Below are 20,777 nucleotides of genomic sequence, written 5' to 3' on the forward strand. Positions count from 1 at the left end.
AATTATTAAAGACTGTAGTTTATTTTATTCACAATCTATTAAATATTTAACGAGAAGGTAATAATAAAAATGAATAACAAATTAAATCTTTCCTTAAGACAAGGCTCAGAAGACTGATTCATGCGTTTGAATCAAGACAGATGAGGGAGATACCTTTCAGTGCTGATGACTTCCCCTTTATGATAATGTCTTCTAAATAACCGTCTTCTGCTTCTGTTAACAGAAAACAGGACCAAATGCAATTCCTCGATTTGGATTGTTTTAAAACAACTCTCTTAATGAGGTAAGTATAAATACAACAATACATACAAAATACAGGCTTCTTTAATTTATGTACTGATCTGATAACTGGCTTTCCACTGACACAAGACTTGACTCTGTCCCCAGCCATATTAAGGCAAGTTTTGCTACTGAATCTGATAGAGAAGATACTTCTCTTACTAAGAGAATTTGATACCATCTTAGCATGCTACTTGGCAAAGCTTTCCAAGTTTTGATGGCCTGTCAAAATGTTCAGGGTGGCAGAGCATAATCCGTAGCACATACAAGCGATAAGGGTGAAGACAAAGAGCAGATAGCAATGCTGTAGTGATAACTCAAAGTTATCTTTGATCTCACAGTAACAGCCACCGCTCTTGTCAGTCAGCTTTACTCCAGCATCCACCGTTCACCCCCCAGTCAAAACCCACTGAAATGGTCAAAAACTGCCCAGCAGGGGCCCCGGCAAGGGACACACGTGGATCTGCCGCCCGGGATGCACCCGAGGGAGGAGGTGGGGGTTCTGGCCTGGGGGCAGCCGGCGGGGGCGAGCAGGGCGGGCAGCGCAGGCACGGCGGGCAGCGCAAGCAGGACGGGCAGCGCAGGCACGGCGGGCAGCGCAAGCAGGGCGGGCAGTGCAGGCAGGGCGGGCAGCGCAGGCAGCGTGGGCAGCGCAGGCAGCGTGGGCAGCGCAGGCAGGGCGGGCAGCGCAAGCAGGGCGGGCAGCGCAGGCAGGGCGGGCAGCGCAAGCAGGGCGGGCAGCGCAGGCAGGGCGGGCAGCGCAGGCAGCGTGGGCAGCGCAGGCAGGGCGGGCAGCGCAGGCAGCGTGGGCAGCGCAGGCAGGGCGGGCAGCGCAAGCAGGGCGGGCAGCGCAGGCAGGGCGGGCAGCGCAAGCAGGGCGGGCAGCGCAGGCAGGGCGGGCAGCGCAGGCAGCGTGGGCAGCGCAGGCAGGGCGGGCAGCGCAGGCAGCGTGGGCAGCGCAGGCAGGGCGGGCAGCGCAGGCAGGGCGGGCAGCGCAAGCAGGGCGGGCAGCGCAGGCAGGGCGGGCAGCGCAGGCAGGGCGGGCAGCGCAGGCAGCGTGGGCAGCGCAGGCAGGGCGGGCAGCGCAGGCAGGGCGGGCAGCGCAAGCAGGGCGGGCAGCGCAGGCAGGGCGGGCAGCGCAGGCACGGCGGGCAGCGCAGGCACGGCGGGCAGCGCAGGCAGGGCGGGCAGCGCAAGCAGGGCGGGCAGCGCAGGCAGGGCGGGCAGCGCAGGCAGCGTGGGCAGCGCAGGCAGCGTGGGCAGCGCAGGCAGGGCGGGCAGCGCAGGCAGCGTGGGCAGCGCAGGCAGGGCGGGCAGCGCAGGCAGGGCGGGCAGCGCAAGCAGGGCGGGCAGCGCAGGCAGGGCGGGCAGCGCAGGCACGGCGGGCAGCGCAGGCACGGCGGGCAGCGCAGGCAGGGCGGGCAGCGCAAGCAGGGCGGGCAGCGCAGGCAGGGCGGGCAGCGCAGGCAGCGTGGGCAGCGCAGGCAGCGTGGGCAGCGCAGGCAGGGCGGGCAGCGCAGGCAGCGTGGGCAGCGCAGGCAGGGCGGGCAGCGCAGGCAGGGCGGGCAGCGCAAGCAGGGCGGGCAGCGCAGGCAGGGCGGGCAGCGCAGGCAGGGCGGGCAGCGCAGGCAGGGCGGGCAGCGCAAGCAGGGCGGGCAGCGCAGGCAGGGCGGGCAGCGCAGGCAGCGTGGGCAGCGCAGGCAGGGCGGGCAGCGCAGGCAGGGCGGGCAGCGCAAGCAGGGCGGGCAGCGCAGGCAGGGCGGGCAGCGCGGCTGACGCGCCCTCCCTGACTCAGGCTGATGCTCGTCCACGTGTCAGGGAGATGTTAAAAGTTTGGGCAGGGAGCGGGGGCATGCCCAGAAGAGCTGCTGGCAGGGAGGTAGCGCAGGGGACACCGCGGCTATGGGAAACCTCTGCCACCAGCAGCCCCCCGCAGCCGCCCCACGGCGCAGCCCGAGGAAGGCAGGGGACGGCGCGGCGCTGCCGGGCTCCCCGCTGCTTCTCCTCCTCCTCCTCCTCCTCGCCTCCTCGATGTCTGCTTGCAAAGGTGAGCAGCATCTCTCTCGCAACCCAGCCCTGCTTCTTTTTTTTTTTTTTTTTTTTTTTTTTTTGGGGAGGGGGTGACCCCAGCAGCCTGCCAGCCCCGTGAAGGGGCTGCACAGCGAGGGGCTGCTGCGTGCCACCGCCTGGCGCCCGGCGGGGATGGGGGGGCTGCGGGGCTGGGACGGGGCAGGGACGTGCAGGAGGTGGCAACTGCCTGGGCACGGCTTTGGGGGTTGGTGTTGAGGGTTTCCCTCACGCATCCCGACAGGATTACCTTGTCCTGGCAACACTGCACTCCAGCAACGTGGGGAAGTGGGTTTCGTTAAAAGGGATTTAATTTCATGCAATTTACACTGGTTTAGAAGCTAAGAAAAGGGAAACGAGGTGTATCGCTGAATTGTAGGAAAATTTAAGACCCTCTGGGAATTCCTTAGCCAAATCTGAAGCAAGATTTACTGCGTGAGGAATGCCTGGAGGAAGGGTTAAGTGGGAGAGGATAGAGCTGCTGAGTTGCTTAAGACTTAAGCTTGATTATCTCGATTTAATTTGAAACGTTGTCTTGCACCTGAAAACTGTTTTTGTAGCAGGGAGCGCTTGTGGAACGAGCACAGCTAACGGGCTTTTTAACAAAACATACTGTCTTTTCTATTCTATTTTCCCACTCCAGATAGATTAACCACTTTCACCTCGTGAAGTAACACTACAAAATGAGTTACTGTGCAAGGAATAGTTATGCTTTGTTTGTATTATATGGTATGAGTGTGTGAGTTGCTTTCATCAGGAGCTTTTCTGATTTGTTGGGGGGAGGATGGGTTGGTTGGTTGGTTTGTTTGGTTTGGTTTTTGTTGTTGTTGTTGTTGTTTTTCCATATCAAGAATCAAAGAAAATCAAAGTACACCGTACACAACATTCTGTTAAAAATGAATTCTGGAGATATGGAAGAGAGGAGGGAAGGAAAAGGATTGCAAAGAAGCGCAATGGCACACAGTATTTCATAATTGTTCTTTAAAAAATTACTGCCAGGGTCTTGTGTAGGTATAGCACTGGAGGGAAGAGAAGATTTAAGAAGTGAATCCCAGGTTGAAAGCTGACTGAAATTGTGCATCTGGCATTCTGCTGCCTTGGAAGAAGCTGGGTTTTTAGAAGTTGGCAGAATACATCATAGACTGTCAGTTTTGTAGGATTTCCTCCTATACTCTCCTTTTGAATAGGATTGCTTTCCTCAATAGCACTCTTTTTTTTTTTCCATCATGTGGGTATTTTGTGTATATTACAAGATAACTTACAGTTTCCCTGTGTGTGCTGTTGTGTGTAAATGATTGAAGTCCCAAGGGCTGCAGCACTGTTCTGGATGGGGTGATGGAGGGACACTGCTCAGCACTGGGGGGCACATAGTCCCAGGTGTGAGCACAAAACACACGGGACTGCACATGAAATAGGAGTTTTGTGAACGAGTGGAGAAGAGTAAAGGAAACTTGTGAGCTAGTGAAATAATTGCATCTCCTCTGTCCAAAAGTTCGTGCTCCAGACAACAACAGTAACAACAAAGTGCAAGCTCTAATATTCAGGCTTTCTTGCCTGCTTCCCTAAGCTTTACAGGCTATGGGATTCCTTCTGCTCCCCCTGGAAAGCCTTGGGAAACAGGCAATGGTAGAAACAGTGTTCAGTGACAGGCAGACAAAGGTTTAATGGGTCAGGTGTGTTAATTTGAAGTGTTGCCCAGTCTCGCTTTTGGCAACCAGGATACCAGTCCCAGGCAATACTCCAATTTTAACATACTAGTTTAAAAATTGGTGACAAACTAAGAGAATTGTAGCACCTTTAATTTATTTGGTGTTCTTTCTTGAACTAAAACAAACATCCATAAAAGCAAATTTTAATTGGAAAGCAGTTTTCTTGTTATGTTATCCCACTTCTACATAATGTAAAATTAAGAATGCCCTCTTCTTTAAGCAGCATCCAGAATTATTACTCATCTTAAATCTGTGCCAGTACCAAAATGTGGATTTAAAATCCACCCCTAAATGCCTGGAACTAGCTACTGTTGTAATTATTGTTACTAGTGGTACATGCAAAACCAGTTGAGATGATGGGCATTCATACACTGCTCACCTGGCCATTCTAGCTAAGTCTGCCTTCACCTCTTTTTTTGTCTAATTTTGTTCAATTATTTGAAAAAAATGTGACCACAGGTAATTATAGACTGTTCAGGAGGTTATAAAATCTCCGTTGACCTGAGGTCTTTAAGAACAGTGTATAAAAGGGTCAGGCATGGGTAATGGGCAGTAGCTTTGGGTAGGGTGATAAATTAGATGCCTTTCTAGGGTTTCCTGCAGTGCTAGGACTGTAGAGATAAAGCACCAATCTCCATCCCAGTGAGATACAACTCTACTAATACACTGCTATTAGAAATATATATCCAGATAAAATAAGAATATGGAAAGGTGGGTATTCTGGGCACTGAGTTGGGAGGGACCCAGAAACAGTGACTTCCAGGTCTGCAGCCTGGGTGGGCAGAGATGGAGAAAGGAGCTGCCCCCAAGCCAAGCACAGCATCACTGCAGCACTACGCAATTAATAACATATTTAATCTTCTAAGGGACTGAGCTTTTCCACATTACATACACCAGGCAAAGGAAAAAAAAAAGCCATTTATACATGTACTGTCTATCACCTTTTCAAAAACACCATATCCTTATCATTGCTATTATTCATATGCAAGTGTACATTACATCGCACTTGTTTAATTGTAACATACGACAAAGCAAAAGGTACTATCCAGATTCTGAACTTGCAATGCATGCGCTGGAGGTGAGCTGAGTTTTCGGAAAGCTTGAGGCTGTAGCTGCTGGATTGTGTTTTTCTGAGCAGGTCCTGGCATCTGAGAGCTGCCCCACAAGTTTTCTTGCCTTCTACTTATTGCTGAGAATGGACTAATGTTAGTCTGACCCTTGCTGAAAGCTGAGTAACTTCCACACTCTTTATTGCTAGGAGATTTGAGCATCTGTATCTGCTTTGAACCTGTGAAGAAGCTTCCTGCTGCGGTGCTAATAAAGAGCAGGCAGGAAGCACTGGACAAATCCTGCGACACCTGGGGCCACAGACCTCCTTAGACCATACAGCTCTCAGACCTTGCAGTTAATAATGAGTGTGCTGGGTATCACATTGTGGTCAGAGATTTTATTTAAATCACTGACATGGGATACTTGTACAAATGGCCTTTGCTGTACAGCATTGCTAAGCACGGTTTGTGGTTCCAGGTGCACCGATGCCACCCCAAGCACTCGAGGCAGATCAGGATTTGCAGCTGTGGAAAGAGGTAAGCAGCATCTGCCCTATGGCAGACTCTCGTTTCTCCTGTGCACATCCTTGCTACAGTCACACCTCAGTCTCCAGTACTTCTCTTGCATGGAGTTCAGGTGCTGCTTCTTTCAGTCCTGCTTCTCCTGCACTTCTCCTATTCTGACATCAATCAAGAGGTGAAACATCTTATTTTCTGGGTTTTCTGAACAGTTGTTCTAGGAAGATGTTGAAGCTGGGTGTTGAGATGTTGTTCGGGAAAAAGTCCGTCTTGGCTCAATGAAGAGCTACATTTCATAACAGTTGTCATAAAACTGCCAATGATCAGGCAGTCACTGTCCCTGGAAGAAACACTGTGTCCCACCTGGTACTTTTATAGTCTGTACAGGATATGCAGTAATTTTTTTTCCAACTCATCCAATCTTCTTGCTTCTTCCATTCCACACACAGGGCTGGGATGCTGTATTTAACTCTATCCTGGCCTCTCAGTTTACTAGGTAAGGGATAATGTACTGTGTCAATTAGCCCCTCTAACTTTTTGCTACTGATTGCTATCATAACTTCCACTGTCATCTTTGAAATGAATATTTGTTTTGACTTTAGGATGTGACACGTGTTAACAAGGGCTCTGCATAACATGCAGAGAGGGTCTAGCCTCACATGCCCTGGCGTTGCTGTAACCTTTAAGTATTCTGTTGACATTTAATTTTGTCTAATAGCTTCTGATAACATTAGAAAGCAAGTGACTCACCAGGGATAGATACAGAGAGTAAATTTCTTCCTATTGTGGCCACTGCAGGAGACAGGTCCCTTGCTGCCAGTTCCCCTGAGCTCATTTCGTAAGCGGTGACTCAAACACCAACATATTTCTAGACCGGCACTTGAACAAGCCCTGGTGATATTTATGTCCAGTGCAAAAGTGGTCTTTTGGGAAGTAAGGTCCTGATAGCTTTTAGGAGTTCATGAAAATGAGTTATCTACATTCTGGATTGAAAGATGCTATTCTGTACATTTCTGCATTTATTGCTAAGATTTGCTGGTTGTAACACAGGATTTGTCCCTACACCAAGTGTAAGGCAAAGTTTTCATTGATTTCAGTGAACAAAAAAGTATGCATAAGATACTAAATTCCATGTAAAATTATGTAATGTAAGCAATATAAAACTTACCATTACAACAAGAATCATGCAGGACTGGGGAGAGTCTAAGGAAAAAGGATTAGATGCATTGTTATATAACCTAAATCAACCTGATTACAGAATCATACTGGTTCACCGGAGTTTCTTGGAGTGAAAAGAATCAGTTCTTCCCTGTTTGTTACTTTATTAGTGAACCATTCGGGAGAAGCTCTGTCTCTAAATTAATCTAGTATTTCCCAGGAATGACTCTGAGTGTATAAATATGGGAACTTTGTAACTAAGTATTGTGCTCCTTTACTATCTCTCACATCCTTTTGTTTCTTTGTTATTTAACCAACCCCAAACAATTCACAAGCTCCCACCCTCAGGCGACATTTCTGAGACAGGAGAGAAAATTACTGAGAAGATGCATCAAGGATGATAAAAACTATTACATTTTTATTTTTATTTTCATTTTTTTTAAAAGGAATAAACAGAAACTGTGGCTTTTCCTCAGCCCTTGCTTCGTCCATGCAGGTTTTAGCTGAGGGAGGCTTTGCCTTGCACTGTGCCCAACACAAAGCAGTCTCTGGCTTGTCCTGCTACCGAATTATGGTAGTTGTCTAAGAGTCACCTCCAGCTACAAACCAAGCAAATATATAAACAAACCAAACCAAACCAAGACCAAAAAAAAAATCCCTCACCAAGAAGAAACACCAAAGTTTTAACTTAGGCTGCCAAAATGACTTCGGCTTATATTATGTCATTCACTGCTGATTTCTCCCTCAATATTTTCTTACTCTGAAAGTAGTGAAGCTGAACTAATATACTCAGAGATAAAAAACTGCAAGATGAAGGGAAATGAGAATGGGAAAGATGTGTTACCAACAAAAACTATTTGAAAGGGGAATTCTGTGAGCTATTAGCTTTCCCACTATCTCTGCTAATGCTTTCTCGTAGATTGTCTCTAGAGAAATGAATCATCTCTTGTCTTGAAGTACTCAGATATGCACTATTTGTTTATTGCGTTTTTCATTTAATGTTTTCATTGCTAAAGAGTGTTGTTTAGGGCTTTTTACCTATAATAAAATCATAAGAGCCATTGCATTGCCTACTCTTTATTAAAACAAACAAACAAACAAACCCCCAAAAAACACAAAAACCAAACAACAATGACAAAAACACAATTAAAACAGCAAACCGAACACATTTCTTTATGCAGTCTGTGAACTAGATGATTAGCAATGCTTTTTGGCACCTAGACAAACAGTATCAAATATTCAATGGAAGAAATGGTGCATAACAATGCAGGTTGCTATTGATACAATTTTAAAGTTATATAAAGAAAAGTTAAGCCTCTTCTTTCATTATTATTAAACTGTGCATCTTCAGTTGGAGCACTGGTGATTTTTTCTTTTCCTTGCAGGATCCTCTGAGCTTTCAGCACTGATAATATTACTTCCATAAATTCAAATACCCCTAATTCCATTTCTTCTTCCTCCCCCATGAATAACTCCGTTAAAAATATTCAGTATTATGAGACTCCTAGAATCCCATATTAGAAAAGAGACAACAGGAGGATGTGATTAATTGTCTACACAAGGTCGTGAACAGAAGGGAGACAATGAGTAGGAATCAGTTATTCATTACTTCTCCCAAGACAAGATTGTGATAGCACTGCATGAAGCTAGTTTTGAAAAGACCGATCCAGACAAACAGAAAGGGTATTTCACACAGTGTTTAGGAAACTCTTACCACAAGACGTTGTGGGTGCTGAAAGTTTACAATGGTTCAGAGAGAGATTGTTCAAATTCACAGCACAGAAATCCTGTGTTTGGAGGCCATGGGCTTTACTAGACCACTGGTCTCTTTTTAGGCTCTCCCTGGGTGGCAGTGCATGGCCATTTTTTGGAGATAAGATGCAGAGCTAAGCAGACATTTATTTTGATCCAGCTGAAACGGCTGGTGGAGGGTGGGTCTTCTTGGTTTGTTTTGTGGATTTGTTTGTTTGTTTGTTTTGTGTCCATGTGTGTAACATTCCATACTGTGCTGACATGTTTAAGTTCAACAGCAGTGACTTCTTCCACAGTGCTCTTTGAGTTTAGATCCCTTGAAATATATTGAATATATCTCTTAGTAGCACTGTGATTTGGGAACCACCTCCTTTGAACAAAATCTTGTAAGGCTCCTCATTTGCCAAAGAAATCAGTGCAGACCTCAGGTACTGGCTGCTTGGTGACTCACATAAATTGACTGGTATGCATAAGTTGTGCTGGCACATATCATAATCACTCAAGACGTGTGTGTCACATACCTGCAGGGATGCAATTGGAAGAGTTGTGTTTGAGGACTGCTCACTGAATCATTTGCTTTACTTTTGTCATTTTCTTTGCAGTTTTGTATAACCCAATGATATCACAGAAGATATTTAAGTTCATAGTCCATACCCCACATGCTTAAAATAATAAATTGAAATATGACTTAGTTTGAGAACATTACTAATAAGAGGGGCATGAGGCAGGTAAAAGGATAAAGGACACAGATATGTATGTGTTTGTTCAGATCAAGCAAGTATAATGTTTTTTACATTGTAAAGGGCTTTTTTTCCCTCTTGAAGGCAAAATATTTCGTTAATATACCTGTAAGGATTCCGTACAGTGGATAACCTTTAGCTGCACTGGACTGTTTCTGAAAATACACATATTTCACTTATTTTTATTAATCTGACTTTTTAAAAAAGGACTCTCTGAACTTTTACAGATAGACGATGCATGTTCTGCCTACCTGTCCAGAGAAACTCAGCCTCAGGTGAGTCACACCGAGGTTACTTTGCTATTTTGATACTATTTGCTATACGCAGTAGGATTGGAAGTGTGATACTTGAATTAATGTTTTCTTTGCATTAGGCATCCAGTGCACTGGAAGAACTTTGTTTTATGGTCATGGGATTTCTCCAGAAACCAGAGGTAACACACTCAAAAGACTACTTAGCATTTCTGAAGCCTGATCTCTCAGCGTGCCAGAGTCTACAATGAATTCTGAGGACTCAATATCTGAAGTGTCACTCAGTGCTGGAAGTAATGCTATCGGTTCTTACTCTGAAATGCTATGTGTCCTAATCCAACACCTATTAGAAATAATGGGGAGACTTCAATGTTTGGAAAACAATGTCCAGGTTGGATATAAGGCTTCAGGTGTTTTTGTTGCTCTAGATTAGAAGAATGATGAGCTCTCAATGGAGAAATAAATTTACTAAGGAAAGTATAGGGATATACAAAGAAGCATCCACTAAACCCATCGACTCTTCTACTGGAGAGTAATCAATGCTCCCTACAGAGTTTGAAAAGAGTAGTGGCGTTGATAAGCAAAGACACATAATAGATCTGTCAAAGAAGGATGATATTCTAATCCAGTACTGAAAAGTTTATAATGTAATCAAAATTGCCCATTGTTTTGTTTTTTTTTTTAACAAATAAAAGCTTCTCTACCGATTATTATTCCTACAGGGTTTAGATGAAAAAGACAACACCAAAAGGGTAAGATTTCTATGTATGTTTTATGATCACACTAAAATTGTCAAGAAAATCATAATACCCTTGCCCTGTTTTGTAGTAAAACCCCACTTTTAATTTTTTTGAACAGTTCTTATTTCATTATTCTAAGACTCATGACTCAGGCAACTCAGACATCATGGTAAGTGGCACAGCACCTCCTTGTGAGTACACGTGTGCTTTTGTGTAAAAACAAGGTAATGTTCCTTTCTACAGTAGTCTTTCCAACCGTATAGCAAGCTCAGAAAGGGGAGCTTTGTGTTTAAGATATAGAATGTGTTTTAATAACGTGGAAGAGGATCATCAATACTGGCCAAGTGTGCAAAAAAACAACCAAACATTCATAGATTCCCAACTGCATCTTAATCTTGTAGTTACAACATTTAAGAATCAGATCAAATGCTTATTTCTGGTACTGGAACATAACATATGCAGTGAAACCGGATTTATAGAAGCAGAGAACATGACCATAAAGATAAAGAATGATTAATGATTTTTATTAATTATTAATGAAATTGTATGTATTTATTTGTGCATGTCAAATATGTATCAGGCAAAATCAGTCAGACTTTGGATTATATTTCAAATGAAAAGTATGATTTAAAAAATAGCCTAGAATTCTTGCTATAAAAATATTCTCATAAGTCAACAATAGAAGCCAAACTATGTGTGACCCATTCTTGCTTTTATAGTGCAAACATAATCCGTTATGTCTGTGCATCTATGTGTTTTTATTATGTACAATAGAATTTTGAGAGAGTTAAACATATTCGTCACTATAGGGAGGAAATTCACTCTGCCAAAGCTCAATTAGAATTGAAGCTGGCCAGTACTGTGAAGGACAATAAAAAAGGCTTTTAAAAATATATTAATAGCAAAAGGCAAATTAGAAGTAACATTGGCCCATTACTTGATGAGCATGGGCACCTTATTAACAGGGACATAGACAAAGCTGAGACGTTTAATGCTTTCTTCGCCTCAGTCTTCAACGCTGGTGATGGACTTGGGGGCCCCCATAACACCGGGTTAGAAAACCATGGCTGCGAGAATGATAAATTCCCAATTAATGCGAAACTTGTACGGGATCTGCTACTCCAGCTGGATCCCTACAAGTCGATGGAGCCTGATGGGATTCATCCAAGGGTGCTTAAAGAGCCGGCCGACATCATAGTGAGACCTCTCTCCATGATTTTTCAATGCTCCTGGGAATCTGGAGAGGTCCCAGATGACTGGAAGCTGGCAAACGTTGTCCCAATCTACAAGAAGGGCAACAGGGATGACCTTGGCAAATACAGGCCTGTCAGCCTCACTTCTGTGCTTGTCAAAATCATGGAGAAGCTTGTTCTGAGAGTTACTGAAAAACATCTGAATGACAACACAGTCATTGGTCACAGCCAGTACGGGTTCATGAGGGGAAAGTCCTGCTTAACAAACTTAATTTCGTTCTATGACAAGGTTACCCACCTAGTTGACCAAGGGAAGCAGTTTGACGTGATCTTTTTGGATTTCAGTAGAGCCTTCGACACCGTCTCTCATGGTATCCTCCTGGACAAGACGTCCAGCATTCAGCTGGGTAAACACACAATGCAGTGAGTGAGCAATTGGCTGATGGGCCGGTCTCAAAGGGTTCTAGTAAATGGGGTTATGTTGGGCTGGTGACCAGTCACTAGCGGGGTGCCACAGGGATCCATCTTAGGGCCAGCGCCCTTCAATGTCTTCATAAATGACTTAGACTCAGGACTTGAGGGATTACTTAGTAAGTCTGCTGACGACACAAAATTGGGGGGAGCTGTCGACACTCTCGAGGGCAGAGAGGCCCTGCAGAGGGATCTGGACAAACTGGAGAACAGGGCAATCACCAACCACATGAAGTTCAACAAGAGCAAGTGCCGGATTTTGCACCTGGGACACGGCAACCCTGGCTGTACATACAGACTGGGGGATGAGATGCTGGAAAGCAGTTCCACGGAGAGGGATCTGGGGGTTCTGGTCGACGGCAAGTTGAACATGAGCCAACAATGTCCCTGGCAGCCAAGAGGGCCAACCGTGTCCTGGGTGCATCAAGCCCAGCATTGCCAGCCGGGCAGGGAGGTGATTGTCCCGCTCTGCTCTGCACTGGTGCGGCCTCACCAGGACCCTGTGTGCAGTCCTGGGCGCCACAGGATAAAAAAGATATTAAGCTACTAGAAAGTGTCCAGAAGAGGGCTGCGAAGTTGGTGAAGGGTTTGGAGAGGAAGCCGTATGAGGAGCAGCTGAAGTCACTTGGTTTGTTCAGGCTGGAGAAGAGGAGACTGAGAGGAGACCTCATTGCGGTCTACAGCTTCCTCACAAGGGGAGGAGGAGGGGCAGGCGCTGATCTCTTCTCTCTGGTGACCAATGACAGGACCCGAGGGAATGGCAGGAAGATGTGCCAGGAAAGGTTTAGGTTGGACATTAAGAAATCTTCCTCCCCCAGAGGGTGGTGGAGCACTGGAACAGGGAGGTGTCACAGCCCCAAGCTTGACAGTGCTCAAGAAGAGACTGGACAATGCCCTCAGACACATGGTGTGAACTGTGGGGTTGTCATATGCAGGGACAGGAGTTGGACTTCATGGTTCTTGTGGGTCCCTTCCAACTCAGGACATCCTATGATTCTATATTATTTTTTTCTTGTTTCTTAACAATCATTAATGTCCATTCTTGCCTTGTTCTTTACATTTCTTCAGAAATATGTGGTATATTTCCTAGAAAGTGATATTGGTGGCATTGGAGCCAATGTTTTCATGATAGAGCAGCTCTGGAGGTTTTAATGGTGATCAGGGCCCAGTGAAATGGACTATTTCTGCTGCTGCTCCTGCTTCAGAGGTTATCGCACCCCTTTCATCCCCATCCCAAACACCTTTGCCCCTGCCTGCCTCCAGAGATTGCTGCTTTCTTACTTCTTCTGCTTAGCTGTTCAGGTGACTGTTTTCTAGCCCAGTTCTCAGAGATATTAACTTAGGTGAGATCCATCATTCTTTGGCTTTATTAACTTCTCTCCACTGGCTGCAAGACAGATCCCAAGTGGCCAGCTGGGGTGACCTTTAACTCCTCTGCTACACATCAGACCTCAACTTTTTAGCTATTATGATGCCACAATGCCTACCTTAAGCAGACATTGCAAAATTGGGTCCAAGTGGGCAAGTTTATTTTACCTGCTAAATACAATATCAGTTCGGTAACTCTATTCCAGAAATTATATTTCCCTTTGTTTTATCACTTCTCTAAGAAGTACTATATAAAAAATGCATTATTTTTAAAATTATGTTAATATGAGTTGAAGGTTGAAATTGGTTGACAGAACATGGGTTTTCTACTTTACTTCTCACTGTGAACCTCTCTTCAGAAGCCCACATGGTTGTGTTTCCCAGGGTGGCACTTACACTTCACACTATGCCACTGTGCTTAACCAGCCTCTGTACAAGCATAAAGACTTATTGAAATCAAGGAATTTCAGGATCTGAGCTAGTCTTTTAGGTAGAGTAACCAGTGCCGTGGTTATAAATTTCACTTGAGAATGGATCCTTCCTGCAAACTGTTTTCTTGTAAAAAACCCAAAAAACAAAAGCAACAACAAAAACCACAAACAAACAAACAAAAGCAACCAACCAAAAAACCCACAAAAACCAAAATCCAACATTTTTCTTGCTGCAATTTAAGTTACTTTGAAGTAAAATTAACTTTTCAGTACAATGGAGATCAAAGCTGCTAACTTCCATTGGCAGATAATCATAGAAGTGTTAGTAGGAATGATGTATTTCTCTGTACCAATCGCAGAGGTGGACCAAAGTCTGAATAATTGCAATTGCCTGGGCAAGAAGTCTGTAAACAGTTCTGGGCTTTCAGTGAGCCAAGATGAGGACACATAGCTTTTCCCTTCATTGCTGTTTGAGTCACATTCATAGTGTAAATATAAATGTTGGTTCCTGTTTGTTGTCAAGTCAGAATGTTCAAAATTGTGTTTCTCAATTAACATCTTCAGTTCTCTTTTGGTGCCTGTTTGGTCCATAAACCAATACTGTGGGAAGAGACTTTTTTTCTGCATCATAAGGTCCGAATTTCATTGTTGCTCATGTGTCTGTGTTCGTGTCCTCTCAGTCGTCTGTCCTGCATCCCTTGCTGCAACTTGTTCCCCAGCTAAATGAGAGAAGACTGAAGAGATATAAAGTGGACGTATGTATCTTGAACTCTGCATGCTTGTTTTGTTTTCTCACACTTTGTGATTCATCAGCTCTTCTAAACATGTCCTTGTAGACCTTTCTGCTCATAACATTTTTATTTTCATGATTTAAAAATAATGCTATAGTGTTTGGGAATGAGTCCAGAGTGGGCAGATAGAACTTTGTGGCGAAAGGCAAGCATTTTATCAAGCTACTTTTGGAAGTTATATTATTTTCATCAAATTTTTAAAGTAGAAATGAATGAATGACTATGAGTATTACAGGTTTCCTTAGTAATTTTTTCAAGTGGCTAATTTTTAAAAGTCCTGTCTCTTATGATTTGTCTTATTGTACTCATAACTAGTGGTACATGGAAATATCAACAGTTAGAATTCCAACCATTCTACACTGTGATAACCAGCAGTCTTCAATTTGCTATCATGATGTGACACTTATGCTTACATGTTAACACAGCTACATACAGAAGCAAGTGCATAACTAAGGTGGTTATTTCAGTGGGACTGTTCACATGCTCAGTAACAGGCTCTTTGCTATGTAAGTATTGTAGTTCCACTTAAAAGTTTGAATGCAAAATTTGTGGCACTTTCAACTCCCATGTTGAGTTACAGTAACCCACATTTTGTGAATTACAGGTACAGGAATCTTCTAGAATAGTCAGTACTATCATGGGTAATTGGATTAAAGTAGATGGTGCAAAAATGTCATCAGTCCTTAAGCAGAATAAGGGTGGTAGTCTGACTAGGATTTGTTTGAAAAGGAATGGAATACAGTCACAGTTGTATAATAGTAACATTTCTAAGAAAGAAGATGTAATAACAAAAGCCACACTAGTTCAGGCTATATTTGATCAGTCCAGTAAGCTGTGTGAAGCAGGGTCTTGCTATGCATAGACAGGAAAAAGGTGGAAGGACCAGGGAAAGTGTGGAGCAATCAGTCCTCTGGTATCCTCTCTAGGTTCTGGCAGGGATATCCTAGAGACCTTCTGAGCTGAAGGCTTCATCTGGACTATTATGTAAAATAGTTAATAAATTTAACCTCCTTTGATTTTTTTTTTCCTGTGTGTTTTTAATTATTTATTTTGGAATATCTTCTAATTTGGCATTTAGGCCTAGAAAGTGAAGAGCTCATTAATTCCCAATGAAGATGTGTAATATTAAATACATACTTGCATTCATTTTCTTCTGTACAGCTGAAGCCAAGAGAAGTAATGACATGGCCAACACTCACAGAATATAGCCGTTTTAAAATATTAATATAAATCCAAGGAAATAATGAAAACAGCTGCAAACTGAATTGCATTTTATAGAAAGCAACTTTTTTTGATTTTCTGTTCTTAATTCCTGCAGTGAATATCAGTCACCTTGTTAAAGGTGTTGTTTACTCCTGTGCAGTGCATAAACACCAGACACTTACAAAGGGCTAGCACCTTCTGGAATCCACGTCCTTTGCACACTCTATTGGTTTTGGTATTTTTGCATGCACCTTATTTGTTTTAATGTCATAATAAATCTTTGAAATTAATCCATATTATGCTTATTGTATTTGTTTATATTTTAGTATAAGAGTTTAAAATCCTTTCTAAATGTTACTGCTGAGGGCCATAGCAGTTTATAAGAAAATTAAGAAAATACTGAAATAATCCGCCATCAAAAATAAGAGTACCGTAATTATTCCCTGACTGTGAGGAAGCTATAAATCTGTTTTTCCAAGAGAATCTACCAGATGGGCTGATGGGGATATGACCTGGGCGAATGTTAAAGCCAGTGGAGGATCAGAACAACCCTGCCTCAGCTGAGCAGAGGAACTCCAACCCTCCACGGATCAGGAAGCCCCCATGTCGCTGTGGGCTGCCCACCTGTGGCTGGACTGTCTGACCCTGGTGTCACAGAATGTGCTTCAGGAAGGGTCAGCTTGCTGATGACTTTTTTCTTTTTTCCTAATACTGGAAAGAAAACCAGAACCGGCTGTACATGAACACACTCAACCCTCTCCCCAGCCAGACAAGGAATTGAGAAGGTGAAAGATGGAACATGCTTTATTAAATTTATTCTTTTTCCAATTTGGACTGACACCAGATTTTGTCATGAATTTGATTCCTCTTGAGTTCCATCTTGGCTCAACTAATGTGATCTAAGAAGAAGCAAGAGCACTTTATTGGCAAGTCAATCTAAGAGGTGGAACAAGAGAACTTAGAGGGCAGGCACTAAACTCTAAATAAACATACTTCTTCATGGATACATATGTTTCTGTATACATGTATACATGCAGGCTCATGAATATACATGCTTGTACACTACAGCATGTATTAGTTATTTTTTAACATTTCCATTAACCCTTGGAAGTTCAGAAGGCATGGGTTATAATGAAGACATATTTTAGCCTTGGTTGTTGTCTAAAACCAACCTTCTGACATGAAACCAAACAAGGAAACTGTAATCTTCTTTAAGGGGTGTCTGGCTGTAAGCAGGGAATCGCATATTAACATAAATCACAGTTCCTTATTAGTAATTGTACTCTTGATTCCTTTTATGTTCTAGATCAACTTCCTTAATTTGCAACACTGCCTGTTTTGTTTGTTTTTATTTTTGTTGACACATTGAATAGGAAAAGTAGAAAAATAATGAAATATAGATAAGACACTCAAATGACGATGTACAAGACCGCATTAACAGACAAACTTTCAGCCTTTTAAAGATAAAAACTATAGTATTTAATGAGTATTCCAGGTGATGTTAGAATGATGTGGACAATACATATAAAAATAATCCAGAAGTTTTACGTGCAGTAAAGAAACTGAGTATAACGGTATACCTGATGAACTAAGTCAAAATTAAAAGCAAGACTGAAAAATGATGTATAGTTTAAATTCTACATCCTTTGAAAGCTTTACTGGATGTAAGCTACTCTCATGTTTGGAAATGATGGGAGCCATCCTGTTTTACACAATTCTTACTGCATTAGAATAGAGCATGGAGTGATTTCTTTCTATAATAACTCAAGTTATCCTTGCCCAAGAGATCATATGACCCCAATTTTTAATTGAGAAATACTGTCATTGCTAAATAAATTTAAGTTAAATTTTATGTTCTGGTAAGCACAAGATTAGAACTATTTTGTTTCTCAATTGGCCTGTCTCTCCACCTGCTGGACAGACACTCTTATCTGATATTAACACGAGCAATGAGAATACTGTGATTTAGCTTATGTGGTCTCTAATCATGAAGGTCTCATTAAGGCAACTGGATACATCATGCTTTGTACTTGTTACAATTAAATGGAATTTCTATTTTCTTCATTGTTCATTCCTCCCTCCTTGCTGTACAGTTCACCAGGTAGTTGTTTCTCAATGTGTGCAGCACAAATAGGGTAGAACATCATAAGTGCTGGTCTTTTATTTGGGAATTAACCTGGGAGAGGTGATCATGATACACCTCTGGGAACAGTCTGGGCTCTCATTCTTGGGAGGAGCCCAAGTATTTCTGGTGTTTTAAGCTTTGCATTGCTGTCCTTCTGCAAGGTGCAAAGACCAACTCTATTTTGTCCATAGAGACTCTGCTATGGTGAAAACTCTCCAGCTGTGTCTGGGTAATGAAACCTGGAAAGTCAAAGGCAAAGGCTGCTCATCATAACTAGTACCATTCTAAAGCAATCTGTACTGATACAAAACTTGAGGTGGAACTTGGCCTTCATTCGTGTGTTTTCTGCTGTTTCTACATGACAGCATGAATTTCTTGTTACTGATATGGAGAAATATATATAAAGCATGCCTTAAGGGGCAAGACTGTATAGTACTACTGAAGAAATACTTTTAATATGTACACAAGCAACCTCTCTATATGGATTCGCTTACAAGAGTAGATATGATTGAAATACTTCTTTTTCAGGAAGAACTTCAAGGACCTGGAGGGATTCAAAGTAGAGGCTACTTTTTCTACAGGGTATGCTTTGTTTGACTTTTTTTCTTTTCATTCCGTGATGAGTGTTACAAAACAAAACGTAGAGAAGCCAGAGAATTATAGTAAGAATTACTGTGACTGAGAAAACTTGTTTGAGTAAGAGCATCCCACCATTTAGGACTGTTCAAGATCTGCTCCAGATGTTTGCTTGGATTTAAAATAAAGGCACAGTAGGAAGTTAATGTTTGTGTATACATGATCTCATGCTATGTCTTCATAAGTCATTGGTTATTATGTATATAATTCTCAGAGAAAGTTCTAGAAAATATGCCATCTTGGACAATCCTTCCAAAGCACTGTTCAATATGGTATGTTTGCATGGGATATAAATACAATGTTATGCTTACATACTGTACCAAACCAGATACTGGGCCTGAGCTTCACATTTTCTTTGTTTTGACCAGTAAGATCAGAAACTAGATATAGAAATTCTCATGAGAATGAAACTACTCTGTTCATCTTTGATGCCATAGAGCCTTTTTACTCTATTTTTGCAAAATTGACCAAGTTAAAGATGGCAAGTCAAACTTAATAATAATTCTTTAGGTTTTGGTTAATCTTTTATTTATTAATTTTATTTATTATTAATTAAGAAAGTGCCTAATGAAAAGAAGGCAAGTTTGTATAGTTATACTTCTTATGTATCAGGATTGGATCTCTAGAGTTCTTATGACAGGTCAAATTTATGGGTCATATTAACATGGATTCATTCATGCTGCCAGAGTGAAAAGCAAATTCTTATTAAGCTCAGCAAGAGTTTTCTTTTTATCAGCTTTAGTAGACATTGCATCAAGTTCCTTTGTAGTGCAAAGTATTTCTGAAATTATTACACCATGGTGAAAACGGAGAAACTCTTTGCCTATGTAAAAGAACACAGTCTAAAAATAAAACCATTGAGTAACATGTATTTCTTTGTTAATTACAACAAACACTTATAATGCAATAATAACAACAATCTGGAAGCACATCTTAAGAAAATGCAAAAAGAATGAGGGATAATGGTCTCTTAGAGTGAGTTCTTGTGGCTTTCTCCTCCTTATAAAATCACACAAGATGGGTATAATTCATTCTTCAAACTGTATACAGTAATTTTTACTGCACAATTCTTCTCCAGAGGAGGAGACAATAACTGGTTTCAGGTTTATCTTCAATGACGATCACATTGGCAGAACTGAGAAATTTCCCAATTTCTATACATACCAAGTTGGGTGGGGCTTCGTTACTGAAACCAGACAGTTTTATAGAGTGCTTATTGGATATTTGTCTTTCAGCCACGCAATGGAAGGAGATCAGTGGATTTTCGCGAAGGAGGTATTTATTTAATGCTTTTAATCACAATCTGCATTTAAATTAGTTTATTTTTTATACAAATAGTGCACACTATTTATATTGACCAGTCTCAGCAAGCCTTTAACTGTTTTGTCAACTCAGGTTTCTGCAGACAAGCTTCTCCTAGATGTGCTAAATTCACCTGTCTTCAGGTGAAGTGACTAGAAGCTGTAGGTACTCAAGTCCCAGAACTGAGAACACAAAGCTGTTTCAGGCAGCCAGAAATAGAAAATATCCCAGATCTGTAAACAGTTTGGAAAGTTAACAATTATGATAAGTCTATGTCGGGAAGAACTGATTCAGCTACCTATCAAACACATACTAACATGCTGGGGGTAAGCCCCCTGTTCTTATACAGAAAAAAACCTCATGCTGAAACTAAGTACAGATTTCAGGATTTAATTTCAAATCCTTCAACTCTTTGAAGTGATATAAAAGAGTTTCCCTATGCCAATGTTATAATGCTGTTTACTAATATATCTTACATCTCTGTCATGTTTTAAGTATGTAGTGTTACATGTTACCAACAGCTAAAGCTTTTTCTTATTTTTCAGGATTTTAGACTCCTGACTTAGCATTAATGCTGCAAGAATGCTGAGTACATGGACATACGGTTTTCCTTACAAAAGTTATTTGTTACTAATGTACAATTAAAAATCACTAGAATGTAAATGTTCTTAAATTAGATCCTGTTAAGGATTAAAATGTTTCTTTACTTTGTTGATTATATTAAAATTTGTTGTTTCCTAGTGTTATATGTTTACAACTGTGTGTAATGCAACTTAAAAAAGTCACAGTGTATGCATGCAACAGACATTGCCTCTAACAACATTGTTATGTATATTTATTTTCCCTTATAAATAAAGGCACTCAGTCAGAGAGTTGTTTTAATGTTTGCCATGTAGACTACCACGTTTGTTCAGAATATATTGCAAGTGATTTGCGCAGCCTTTAAAATCACAGCTTATTTAGGCAGGCCAAACAAAAGGTGTGGTTTGCTTC

General features: G+C 42.2%; 1 protein-coding gene across 1 annotated transcript; it reads left to right on the forward strand.

Moving 5' to 3' along the window:
• The first annotated feature begins 2,181 nt into the window (after nt 1-2,181).
• NMU (neuromedin U) lies at nt 2,182-20,337 on the forward strand. Its single transcript, XM_065634890.1, has 10 exons — nt 2,182-2,326; nt 5,583-5,641; nt 9,501-9,548; nt 9,647-9,706; nt 10,247-10,276; nt 10,383-10,433; nt 14,408-14,482; nt 18,375-18,428; nt 19,718-19,757; nt 20,330-20,337. Exons 1-10 carry the CDS (start codon nt 2,182-2,184, stop codon nt 20,335-20,337), a joined length of 570 nt encoding a protein of 189 aa, XP_065490962.1.
• The last annotated feature ends 440 nt before the right edge of the window (nt 20,338-20,777 follow it).

This window comes from Caloenas nicobarica, chromosome 4 (assembly GCF_036013445.1).
Source record: "Caloenas nicobarica isolate bCalNic1 chromosome 4, bCalNic1.hap1, whole genome shotgun sequence".
Taxonomy (NCBI): Eukaryota; Metazoa; Chordata; class Aves; order Columbiformes; family Columbidae; genus Caloenas; species Caloenas nicobarica.

What these genes read in the sequence shown, in the direction of transcription:
- NMU (XM_065634890.1), top strand. Translation starts at nt 2,182, where the DNA reads ATGGGAAACCTCTGCCACCAGCAGCCCCCCGCAGCCGCCCCACGGCGC. An exon ending in CCAGAGAAACTCAGCCTCAG is followed by an intron (nt 9,549 to 9,646) that starts GTGAGTCACACC and finishes TCTTTGCATTAG; the next exon opens with GCATCCAGTGCACTGGAAGA. An exon ending in GATTTCTCCAGAAACCAGAG is followed by an intron (nt 9,707 to 10,246) that starts GTAACACACTCA and finishes TTATTCCTACAG; the next exon opens with GGTTTAGATGAAAAAGACAA.